At 38.7% G+C, this 13,140-nt stretch overlaps 1 protein-coding gene across 2 annotated transcripts in view; it reads left to right on the top strand.

The window, feature by feature from the left end:
* The window catches only part of SLC41A2 (solute carrier family 41 member 2), a 45,481-nt gene that overhangs the window by 3,154 nt on the left and 29,187 nt on the right, over nucleotides 1–13,140 (top strand). Inside the window, exons 1-5 of one of the 2 annotated variants that reach the window (XM_068142296.1) lie at nucleotides 3,319–3,392; nucleotides 5,565–6,307; nucleotides 7,615–7,722; nucleotides 11,818–11,889; nucleotides 12,751–12,895. In XM_068142296.1, the coding sequence (XP_067998397.1) occupies nucleotides 5,753–6,307; nucleotides 7,615–7,722; nucleotides 11,818–11,889; nucleotides 12,751–12,895 (880 nt within the window). In that variant the 5' untranslated portion in view covers nucleotides 3,319–3,392; nucleotides 5,565–5,752. Of the gene's footprint in view, nucleotides 1–3,318; nucleotides 3,393–5,564; nucleotides 6,308–7,614; nucleotides 7,723–11,817; nucleotides 11,890–12,750; nucleotides 12,896–13,140 lie in introns of those variants that run through there. The other variant, XM_068142295.1, reaches the window with a different exon arrangement.

Raw genomic sequence — 13,140 nt, 5'->3', positions numbered from 1 at the left:
TCTGGACACGTTCCAGCACCTCCACATCCCTCTTGTAATAGGGGCTCCAGAACTGGACACAGTACTCCAGGTGGGGTCTCACCAGGGCTGAGTAGAGAGTAGAGCCAGTTGCTTAAGGCCACATCCAGCTGTGTGTCAGACACTGCCAAGGATGGAATGTCCGTAAGCTCTTCGGACCAGTGTTCAACCACCTTCATGGTGGAGGAAAAAAACAACCAACCAAACAAAAAAAGGCCACCCCTACGTACATCTTTTTCTTGCTTTTAAATGGAATTTCCTGTGTTTCAGTTTGGGCTCACTACCTCCCATCCTTTAATTGAAGAGAGTCTGGCTTCATCTTTGAAGACCGAAAAAAAGAGCCTTTGAAGCAAGAAAAGAATACAGCTTCATATTTGCTTACTATGGCGAAATATTAAAGCTCAGTATTTTATTAATGTTTCATATTACTTTCCTGAATCCCTTTCCAAGACTTGTTCTTGCACTGGAGGTGTTACTCAGATAGGCATGTTTAAGCTATTGTATTTGATTGTGGGCTACCTAGTAGTGCAACATAGAGATTATTGTTGCCTGAAATGATTACTGTGAAATTATGCTTGCGGCTTGTAGGAGAAATGGAGTTGACTGGAGTGTAATTGGCTTTGGATCCTGCAAAAGCCCTCTGTTCTGTTTAGATAGGTGTTATCGTTTGGTTTTGTTAGCCAGGCTCTGAAAGAAATCAGAAAATTATTTTTCCTAGACCTAGACTTTCCTAAGTATTTGTTCTGGTCTGCTATAATATTGACTTTACAGAAGTTTCGTACTTGATTATTCATGATTCTTCCCCCTTCTCCTTTTTTGGAATGTTCTTTCAGAAGCATAGTGTTTTAATTATGAATTGCCTTCATGCTTTAAATAGATTAGCAGCAGTCTAATCACTATATGATCAAATCTAGCTATAGAATGCAGTACTTTAATCCTGCTACTACTAGGTGTTCTTTAAACCTAACAGTTACATTTTTCTTTCAGTTTCGTAGCTGAAGCCTCTTGAGGTTTTTGTAAAGCAACCATCCATTCCAAATGTCAGCATCTCCTTCAGCTCATGGTCCTATTTTCCACTGCATCTGCTTCTGCTGGCTCGTTTTTGCCATCACATACACTGTCTCTGTGTGTATTTTTTAAATTGCCTTGTGCATTGGTTGTGTTAATTCTTATGGACAAGAATTCTGGGTTACTGCCTCACTATTCAGGAACATGTCAACAAACAGCAGAGTATGGCTGTATTTCATATTTGTTTACATTTGCAGAACTATTTCTGTTTGCTTATGTTTATGGATGTTTTCAGGACTGGGAGAGGTGAATAATACACAGTAATTATGTGGTATGAAATGTATGAGGGAAAAGAAGAAACTAATAAAAGTCGGTACTTAGAAAACAATAAATACATGGAAATGATTATATTTATAGTCTAGGCATAGCTTCTTGTTTTGCTGGTAGGGACAAAGGCAAGGTGCCCTTTCATTTCATGTATAATCTGCCTGGTATTATAAATTTGAGGCTGCATCCTGGCTTCTCAAAGGATCTTTGTCTCTGTTCATTATTTTAGTACTTCACCATTCTTTGTAACCTCCTGATTGTATGTCAAGAAACCAGATTCACTAAGCTCTTCTTCCTACAGAAACACATGGGGGTTTTGAGATTTTGACCTCCTTTTCTTCACATGAGTTACTTGAGTAGAGCTTGATTCTTTAGCTGGCTGTATCTTTTCTGGACAACACAATAAAGTCAGCATTGTTCTTGTCAATGAAAAACCTTCTTAGGAAGTTCTTGTCCCTGAGATCATACTGTTCCTTGGATGTTTTGCTGCATTTTTTAGGTGCAACACCATATCCCTCCCCCCCCCCCCCCAAAGTACAGCAGCATTTGCATACTGTAATTCAGGATAAAATTATTGCATCAGAAGGCATTTGGAAAATTATCTTTCTAGGAACATATTTTTAGAAATCAATAATTACATTCAGAAGGCTTCATTGTTTCTCCTCTCTATTTGTCTTCTTAAATTCTCATTTTTCAGCATTGATCATTAGTTTCCTCCCAAGTTGACTTAGTAGGAGAAACATAAATGACTGTTACGCAAACTGCTTTGTACTATTCAACTGTTAGCTGTCAATACAAGCCTCTTCCTCCCTTTTTAAGTTTCTAGTTGACTGGATAATTTCTGAAAGCACAATCTTCCCCAAATCCTTGTTTCTTAAAAAAAAAACCAACAAGTAAAAACTCGGAGAAAAATCCACGTTAAAAAGATAGGAAGATACGGATAATTAGTCAAAATAGTTTTGGCCAGAGTTCTTGACCAGTGAATAATGTCTGATTCACTGGTCTGGCACGCTGGTGATGACACTAGAGAACATATTGGAGAAACTAAGACAGCCAAACTCAGTCTTGTTAAAGCTGTTAGGAAATTTTCACAATGTATTTCCCCGTGAGTGAAGTAAAATCCTTTATTTGTTACTCCTCCCCTCTCCCCAAAAAAATGCCACTACCCCAAAAAACCCCATGATGTTGCTGGTTTTCAGTAGATGTCTTTGACTGTGGATGCTTTCACATCTTAATTCTGTCCCATTCTTCATGTCTATCACAAAGTTTCTCTAAGTTAGATATTTCAGAGCTTTTCCATCTACAAAATTCTTCAGTAGCGTGCCACTTCCTTTCGTTGTACATCAGCTGGCAACCTCCAGCACCCTAGACTAGGCTCTGCCTGAAATTTTTGTTTTCTTCAATGTCTGTGAGCTTCTATTCCTCTTCATCTTTCTGTAAAGCTCTTTGTGTTATCATAGAAGTTGATAATAGCTGGCTTGATAATTTAATGATGCATCTGTTTCTGATTGTCTACTTTTATGCACATTTCTTTTCTTTTCCGTAGATAACGTCACCTTTGGGCCAGGAAGAATCAAAATTGCCTCTTCTTGTTCTGTCTTTCTGTGGATCTTGACAGAGCACCATTTTGGACTGTGGTTAGAGGTCCCCTGGGACAGCAGCACAAGTTGTTTTGTTATTCCTAATTAAAGTGTGTGGAAACCAGAATTGTGGCCTAGGAGTTCTTATGCACTTAGCACATTCTGCTACAGCGCAGCAAAAGATATTTCAGGAATCTTGGTTACTTAAATTCCTGTGCTGGTCTTTTGGACGAAAAAAATTGCCTTTCCTAGCAAAACTTCTTTCTAAATCAGCTGATAAATTCTGTTGCCAATTTTCAAATACTCATTTTGTGGTCACAGTTCCCTTGGATAAAGCAATTGGTAGAGGGAAAAATCTTCATGTTACATCTGAGTTATCTTTTCGCTCAAAACCCCTCCAAATAAGCAGCTTTGTGAACAGCAGGGCTTCTAAAGTTGACTTGCTCTGCCCACATATGAGTGAGTTATCCAAAATAATGTTTGAAGATGCTTTATGCAGCAGGGGTGCAAATGTGAATCTCTTAAAAGGCTGTTATCTGCTAAAAACTTTGACATCTTTACTGTCCATCTAATCCGTCTGAAATTCTTCCAGAAATACTGGATGACCTAAAACAATTCTATGAGTCGTATACCAAAGTAGAGGAATCATAACACAAAAGATAGTGTCTTAGAAGCCTGGTTTTCTTGGGAAAAATGGATTAAAAATTCTCCAGCCCCAAGCTATTTTTATTTCCCACAGCCTGTAAAAATATGTTTTCACAGTGTCTTGAGCTTCTGCAATTGTGTTATCCCACATCATGCTGGTGTAGTCTGCCTGACCTTCATTTCTTTCTTTATGCCAATCATCTATTTGTGTTCATGGACTCCAGTAATGAATACCAAAGTCAACAAAGCTTCAAGTTAAATGAACACTGTCCTTTTAATAAATTACCATAACTATTATCCAAACATGAAAATTGAGGAAAAGGAAGGTAAAGTGGCTCGTGATGGAGGATTGAGACTGCCATTGTTTAATGGCCATGGTGGTCATGGTTGGGCTCCATGATCCTAAGAAGTCTTCTCTAGCCTAAGAAATTCTATGATTCTACCATGATGGAAATTTCGAAGTAGAAACAAATGTACATTAAGTCATGTTAAACACTAAAGATAAAAGATTGTGTTTGCATGATGTGCAGAAACTGCAAACCAAACTGACCACAGCTAGTGTTAATATTGATCAAATAATTTTATTGGAGTGATTACTAGACATCAGAATAACTTACCATTCAGGAAATATCTGCAACCTACACTTCATGCAAAATTAAACTAAGATAGTTCAGGTAGTGATAGGACTAGGGGGAATGGAATGAAGCTGGAGGTGGGGAGATTCAGGCTAGATGTGAGGAGGAAGTTCTTCACCATGAGAGTGGTGAAACCCTGGAATGGGTTGTCCAGGGAGGTGGTCGAGGCCCTGTCCCTGGAGGTGTTTAAGACCAGGCTGGATGAGACTCTGTCCAGCCTGATCTAGTGTGGGGTGTGCCTGGCCATGGCAGGGGGGTTGGAACTAGATGATCTTTGTGGTCCCTTCCAACCCTGACTGATACTATGACACTATGATACTATGATAAGGTGATAGAATCATGGAATGAATTGGGTTGGAAGGGACCTTAAAGATCATCTAGTTCCAACCCATCAGCCATGGGCAGGGACATCTTCCACTAGACCAGGAATTGTCCTAAATCTTAACCTTTTTTTACTAGTTTTAATTAAAATTTTATATGCCATTGTAGTTTTGTAATACTGTAAGCTTATATTAGTCTAATATAAACTATCTTAAGACTAATTGTTCTGAATTTCATTACTGTCTTCTTTCCTTGATATTATAGCACTTCAGGAAAAGCTGTAATTTTGTTATGTATGTTGTAACTCTTTAACATAATTTGTATGTTTGCTTCAGAGAAAGATTGGTTATTACCATTTTAAATTTGCATGGTTTTGAGTTGTACATCCCTGTTTTAGTTTGCCACCTCTTTGTGGGGATAGAGGGCAGTAGTTGTCAGCACTTAAGACCTTTACTGCCCATAATATTGCTTTGGGCTTACCACCTCTAGCATTTTGAAAGTTGGGAAATTGAAAGCAGTAGGCACAGAGTGGGAGGAACAACAGTTGCTCCCCAGTGCATCATGGTGGTTCCATTTGTCCATACCCTTTTGCCTTGCTGAAAGACTTTTCTCTTGGGCCCTGCTGCATTCAAGGCCCCTGGAAGTTTCAGGCTACGCACAGTATGTGCCTGAAAACTTCGACTGAGGAAGGGCTGAAGAAGGGAAGAGCTAGGCCCTCACCAATTCGCTTACCTTCTGCATTGCTGTCTCTTTTCTTTCACAAACCAGCACACTGGTTTGTGAAACTTCTTCATTCACCACCTTTCCCGTCTTACCTGCTAATATCTTTCAATTTATTCACCACCTTTCCCATCTTACCTGCTAATATCTTTCAATTTAGGCAGTTAAATGTTGGAAGAGATTGGCATTTCTACATATATTTGCTTTGGAAAGATCCTGGATGATCTGCAAATTTAAACCAGTATCTTGCATATCCTGTAGAATTAAAATATTTTGAAGCTTGAAGGTTTACTTTCTTACTTTTTTGCAGATCCAGTCTTGCCTATGGAATTGTAGAAGATTTGAGATCACTGAAAAAAAGCTTTTGCATGCAAAAAAGGATAATTTTGGTTTAACTATTTGAAACCATCGATTGTGGCACTTGGTGACTCATCTACAAGATTTCTTCCCTGCCATCTGAAGAACAAAGTGCTTTCCAACGTGTACTTCTGTAGCACTATGACTAACTGTAAAGGCAGAGCAACCATCTCCAAAACAAATAGCAAAGTTCATAACAGAGAAGGTTTTGTAAACTGGACCGTAAATCTTAATACAATTCAGTCAGATAAATTTTTGAGACTACTTTTGAGTATGGTTCCTGTTGTTTATCAAATAAACCAGGAGGAAAGACATAAAAAGGTGAACGGTGTCTGGCAAGATGGACTACAACCAGCAGGACACAATTGTAATGGTCGGGCTGAACTACACACAGAGTACCATCACTTCTCAGAACAACCTTTTCATGGTAGTAATGGACACAGCCCATCTAGCTGTAGCCCTAAATATGATGATTTTACCAATTATAATTTCTGTGATGGAATGGACACTTCAGAGACAGATGCCATGTTGCAGGAAGACAATCTATCTAGTGACAGTAATGAAGATACCATTGTGGAAGGAAGCAGAAAACAACCCAAAGAATCTAGCAGTATTATGGCATTACAGATACTTGTACCTTTTTTGCTAGCAGGATTTGGAACTGTTTCTGCTGGCATGGTTTTGGATATTGTACAGGTTAGTATTTACTTTGGAAGGTGTTTTTGTAACAGGAAGTCTGCGAGGTTTATAATTCTAATGTGTGATATTGTGTATTTTTACAATATGGTGTAGTTGATTAGGTGGTGTTGGATGATAGGTTGGACACGATGATCTTGAAGGTCTTTTCCAACCTGGTCTGGTCTGGTCTGGTCTGGTCTGGTCTGGTCTATTCTATTCTATTCTATTCTATTCTATTCTATTCTATTCTATTCTATTCTATTCTATTCTATTCTATTCTATTCTATTCTATTCCATTCCATTCCATTCCATTCCATTCCATTCCATTCTATTCAGCAGTAGCTTGGTCTATGGTTCTGTTACTACGAACTCCTTCCCAAAGCTCATCTTGAACAGTTCCAATGTTTAATTTGGAGTTACTCAAGTCATGGTAAGTGTTGTCACTTAGCCACAGCGAGCTGGTGAATAAAAATGTTGCCTTCTGCTTTAACTAAGAATAGAAATACAGTAATGGTCCAATATTCTGTCGACACTGATAAATGCATACATAGTCAAATGGGGAGGGTAATCAACTGTGATGCTGCTGTACATAGAAGGTTAAAATGATTAAAAGAATGTATTGCATTATCTCATCTCCTTGGGTGCTTCAAGTCTACTGTGTAGATTTAGTCTGTGATAATGCATATGGTATATAAAGATATGGATTACCTCAATATGTTACACGAAATCCATATGAAATGATTTAGAACTTTTTTGAATATTCAAGTGCATGTAAGTGACTTTTTAATATATCATTATCAGTAAGGCAGGGTTTTGAAATGTGACAGAACATGTTCTGAAAATGAAGATTTCGGAACAGTGTGCAGAAAGTTACAGGAGAGTTTACTTTATAAAATCTGAGCTATGGAAAGCCATACTTGCCCAGATTTTACACTTAGAAGTGAAAAAATAAAGATTAGGGTTTTTCTCCCCACCAATTCCTTGGTGTTTTTACATAAAGTTTCTACACAGCTGGAAGGGAAAAGGTGAAAATATGATTGTAAATTAAGAGTGGAATTCAAGAGCAGTCATAGTACTTTTTAAAGTGTGTACTGTTCTAAAGTCTTGAAAGAAATACTTCAGATTAATGATGGCTTCTTTTGTTTTAAGGGCAAGTGTTGTATCTCTTTTGATATTCTCATCTTTGAAGTAGTAATGTGTACTCATAAATCTGTTTTGGTTTTTGAGGATTAATTTATGGTTTACAGAGGGGTTTTTTTAATACTTTGTGGATGGTCTAAAGATAATTTTTCAGCTGAATGTTTCCCACTGTATCCTTTATACAGCACTGGGATGTGTTCAAGAATGTTACTGAAGTTTTTATCTTGGTTCCTGCACTTCTTGGTCTCAAAGGAAATTTGGAAATGACCTTGGCATCCCGGCTGTCAACTGCTGTACGTAACTTTCTCTTCCTCTTTGCTTTTCTGATGTGTGTTGTAAACACTCCACAAGGAATGTAAATATTTGGAACACAAATATTTTATGTTTGTGGCTTAATCTTGTGTATTTTTTCACACAACACCAGTTCCCCTGTGCACAGGTCTGCAAGGTGGCAGATAGCCAGCTGCATCCTCCATAGTGTTACTGCAAAGCAAACAAATACTAAGTCTGTAATAGTTCCAGTTGGGAGTTAGAAGAACAAAGAACCAACCCAAAACCAAACAGAAAACCCCACCCAACAAAACAACCACCACAAAATAAAGACTGTGATACTTGTTACATGTAACTACTTATAAGTGACAGCTTGAGTTTAGCTGCAAGATACAAATTTGAACTCCAGGACAATTGCCTTGATTGCTCTGCTTCCCCCAGGTTTTAGAAACAGGTGGTGTGCCATATTGTATCATTGCTTACTGGAGAGTTTAATCAAAAAGCTTACTGCTAGACCTGCAATTTACATGCCAGTCAGTTCTCTTAGACCTCTATGAAAGAGGTGGTTCTGACCTTTGCATTCTTCACATTGATTCCATTGACCCCTACTCCTATTGGTCATCCAATCTTTGGCCCTGCCATCCTCATCCTAGGTGAAAACAGAGGGACTGTATTAATTCAGAGCATATCTAAAGTTATTTGGAGGCAGTTGTATGATCATCTTCCCTTCTCTGACTAAATTTACACTAGCTGGCTCTCCACCAGATGCTGTCTTTACAGTAAATACAAGAGTGTGCCCCTGTGAATAGCTTTACCCTTTGAAGAGGAAATTTCTACCTTGATCTCAGCATTGGAGCTAATTCATACCCTTTTTGCTCAGTTAGCTTGTAATTGCATCTGAATTCGCAGACATGTGTTTGCTCTTGGGGCTGTAAACTAATTAGCTTTCCTTCATTGTGATTATGTAGTCAGCCAAAAAGTAATGTCTTGTTAGCAAGTTTCTATTATCTGTAACATACCTGATTTCAAGTGTTATCTGATCACCTTCATTTGCCTTGTTGTCCAGATTCCTACTTTAACTGTTTCTTACTGGCCCCTCAGTTTCCTATCCACTTTAGAATGAGTCATTTGACCAGCTCTCTCAAGACTGTTTTTATCTTCCTCAGAGCATAGCTCATACTTCTCTCTTGTGTTAATGTTTGCCCTACTCCCCCTGCCCACTGCTGTGCTGGCATAACTGTGTAAGGTGTACTTGGGTAAACTGCCCATTCAAACACAATATTTATGTTGTGCATTTTTTGTCCTTCAGCTTTGTGCTGTGGTTTCGCTCACTCATTTTGTCTCAGTTCTCACTGTTGTCTTTTCTCTATTCCTTTCTGGTCTTCAAGAGGAAGTAAAAAAACAAACCAAAACAAAACCCCCAAACACCAGGCAACACCAAAACACCAGTCATCCCTACAAACTTACACAGACTCATATTATGACTGTGTGTCATCAGGGTTAGGCTTTAGCAATGTGGCTTTACAAACCTTTTGTTTTAGGTCCATCTGTTCCACAGTATCACAATAAACTTGATCTCACTTAATGGAAATTTGCAACTGAAAGGAGTAGCCCTGCCAGACCCTAAGAGCATTTATGCGTGGTTACATGGTTGCATGTGATGGATCAGGTAATTTTGTAGTAGAGAACCTTTTCTTGCTTCCTTAAAAAAACAAAGGGAAAGATTTTTCACCAAACCAGCAGGCAAATTTATGTTGCTACGGACCCACTCATGGAGCTGGTAGGTCTGGGTCGAGAAAGAAAACATGAATGTGCAGCTAAAATTAAGAGGAGTCACAAAGCCACTTGGCAGCAGCTGATGGTGAGGCTGGGTTGTAACAGGGACTTTGGGGATTTTTTTTCCCAAAACTTCCCCAAGGGAGAAAAAGAGTGAAGCTTTCCATAACCTGCCATTTCATTCATTTAGCATACATATTTAAGTAGAGATTCCTATCTGGACTTCCTTACATATTTCTGTAATAATTAAATGTAATGCATGTATTTGCAGAGTGTTGCTTTGAACACCATCAAATATTCACAGTGTAGACTGAGATAAAATATCTTACTACGTTTGTAAGCTCTTCAGTTAGAATTGCTTTTACTACATTGTCCTCTCAAGGCACTACTATCACAAAATGGAGAAGAAATGGAAGTAAAACCAATTGGAAAGAAATTATCAAAAGATTAAACATATGTGCTTTAATACTTTCTGTATTATAAACTAGTATTCTATGGGAAAAGAATGGTAAAATTTACACTTAACATGTACAATTTTTTTCACTTCTCAAAAAGGAAGTTATTTTAAACACAGTCGTACTGCAGTTCTGTGAACTATTCTTCAGACTTGTCTGCAAGACAAGTAGAAGTAGGAAATACATTATAAAAGACTCTGCATGAACTTTTTAATTTCTTAGCACTTTTTTTTGCTGTCTGTCCAGCCTTAGGATTTATATCACAGCATCATAAACCTCTGTGTTGTATAAGTGAAAAAAAATAGAATATTAAGCAGCATTAGGTGTGCTTTGTGATCTTCTATTAAGCACTTGCAGTTTCTCTTAGCAGGTAGTTTCATTGTAATCAGTTAAGATGCTTGCAGGAGAGTGTGTGTGTCCAGCATATAAATCTACACATTTTTCCACTGGCTCATAGGATCTGAGGATTATAGATAAAAGTTCAGTCTAAAGTGACTAAACACTGGTAAGTTTCCCTTCCAGCCACTGATCTATCTAATCTGGGGGTGCTGGTGGAGTCACCTTCACTTGAAGTGTTTAGGAAGAGACTGGATGGGGTTCTCGGTGCCATGGTTTAGTTGATTAGATAGTGTTGGATGATAGGTTGGACACAATGATTGCAAAGGTCTTTTCCAACCTGGTCTGGTCTGGTCTGGTCTGGTCTGGTCTATTCTATTCTATTCTATTCTATTCTATTCTATTCTATTCTATTCTATTCTATTCTATTCTATTCTATTTAACACATCCAAGTGCCGAGTTCTGCACATCGGCCACAACAACTCCATGCAGTGCTACAGGCTGGGGTCAGAGTGGCTGGAGAGCAGCCAGGCAGAGAGGGACCTAGGGGTGCTGGTTGATGGTAGGATGAACATGAGCCTGCAGTGTGCCCAGGTGGCCAGGAGGGCCAATGGCATCCTGGCCTGCATTAAGAACAGTGTGGCCAGCAGGAGCAGGGAGGTCATTCTGCCCCTGTACACTGCACTGGTTAGGCCACACCTCGAGTACTGTGTCCAGTTCTGGGCCCCTCAGTTTAGGAAGGAGGTTGACTTGCTGGAACGAGTCCAGAGAAGGGCAACGAAGTTGGTGAGGGGCTTGGAACACAAGCCCTATGAGGAGAGACTGAGGGAGCTGGGGCTGCTTAGCCTGGAGAAGAGGAGAGTCAGGGGTGACCTTATTGCTCTCTACAACTACCTGAAGGGGGGTTGGAAACAGGCAGAGGTTGGTCTCTTCTCCCAGGCAGCCAGCACCAGAACAAGAGGACACAGTCTCAGGCTGCACCAGGGGAGGTTCAGGCTGGAGGTCAGGAGAAAGTTTTACACAGAGAGAGTGATTGCCCATTGGAATGAACTGCCCGGGGAGGTGGTGGAGTCGCCGTCACTGGAGGTGTTCAGGAGGAGACTTGACAGGGTGCTTGGTTGCATGGGTTAGTTGATTAGGTGGTGTTGGATGATAGGTTGGACACGATGATCTTGAAGGTCTCTTCCAACCTGGTCTGGTCTATTCTATTCTATTCTATTCTATTCTATTCTATTCTATTCTATTCTATTCTATTCTATTCTATTCTATTCTAATTTTGTTCTATTCATTCCTAGAATGTAAGGTGGCTAGCCAATATTAAACAAAATACTATGTCAAATTACATCAAAGTTAGCTGCATTTGGATAGTTACTGTAAGTACAACACAAAGCAAAGAGCAATGCTTGACCTGAAAAAGTAGAGCTTGCTTTTAACTTGCTTTAAAACCTTTTTGTTTTAAATGAGTTGAATTATTTGTGTGTTTCTACTGCCTTTTCAAGTAATACTATTTTAAAACCAAATGTCTGAAATTCTTTTTTCTAATTTTGACAGGTAAATATTGGAAAAATGGATTCTCCCATTGAGAAATGGAATCTAATAATTGGCAACCTGGCCTTAAAACAGGTAAGTATAATGGATTTATTTGATGAACTCTTGTGAATGAAGTTACTGAAAACATTCATCACAAACGTTGGTAAGTCTGGAGACAGTGTTAATTGGAAACTAGCTCACCTGGCTCACAGTTAATGTACAAGGATTTATTTTAACAGTATAGTTCTCTAAATCAATATGAGCTCATGTTGATCAGAAGAAAAGGTCAAGTATTTTTTTTGTCACTGTACCACAGGTGGTGGTTTTTTTAATTTTTCTGAGAGAGGATTTGAAGATGACTAGAGAAAAAAATTCAGATTGGGCAAAACCTTTTAAATTTGGCCACAGAAATGTTTTCAATACTGTATTTGCATTGGATTCAAGAAAGTATGTGATAGAGCTTTTGAAAAATGAAGAGTATTTTAAATAGCTGGGTCATCTGAGGAAAGGAGTGCTTGCTCTCCAAAGCAGCTCTTTCTTAAGCTAAAGAGCTGTTTCATGTTCATGTGTTATAATGCAGCACGCTAAGAAAAATAGGTGAAACATTTATGCTGTGACTTCACTTTAAGTGGCTTAGGAGTCTCTTTAGGCATTGGCTTCTGGTAAACCTGATGCTCTTTTCACTGATTTTACTCTTGTTATTCTTGAGTCTCTGAAATGCTGATGAAGCCTTTTCTGCTGGTGCAAGATTTTTCTTCTTGATAATTGAAGGTTGTCATAATCTCCACAAGATGGATGAGCATGCTTTTACACTTTGCAAACAATGTATATAGGAAGAAGACCATCAGAACATGATTCTGTAGTTGTTTTAAGACTATCAGTTTTTGTAAGAATTATTCACCTGTTTTTTTGTTGTTTTTTTGTTTTAATTTACATCCTGCCCCCCCTCCCCAGGTCCAGGCAACAGTAGTTGGTTTTCTGGCAGCAGTGGCTGCTGTTATATTGGGCTGGATTCCAGAGGGTAAATACCGCTTTGATCATTCGGTCCTTCTGTGTTCTAGCAGTGTAGCAACTGCGTTCATAGCTTCTCTTTTACAAGGTAAGAGGAGTGTGTATATATATATATATAGATATAGATATAGATATATAGATATAGATATAACTTTCCACAGTTATTTAGTTTTCTGTGGATGCTTAATGTATATTATATTGCTATGCATTCTTGCTATTCCAGTGTTGCTATACCAGTAAGGTATAACACAGGGGAAACCCAGCTGAAGATAGGATTCCCTTTTGCAGTTTCCACATAGGCATGCATATTGCACTCCTCCCCTGTCATACTCT

Source organism: Melanerpes formicivorus, unplaced genomic scaffold, assembly GCF_026170545.1.
Source record: "Melanerpes formicivorus ecotype bairdi unplaced genomic scaffold, bMelFor1.0.p_v2 SCAF_8, whole genome shotgun sequence".
In the NCBI taxonomy this organism is placed as follows: domain Eukaryota; kingdom Metazoa; phylum Chordata; class Aves; order Piciformes; family Picidae; genus Melanerpes; species Melanerpes formicivorus.
Note: the sequence above shows the minus strand (reverse complement) of the source record. Positions and strands in the feature narration are given on the sequence as shown.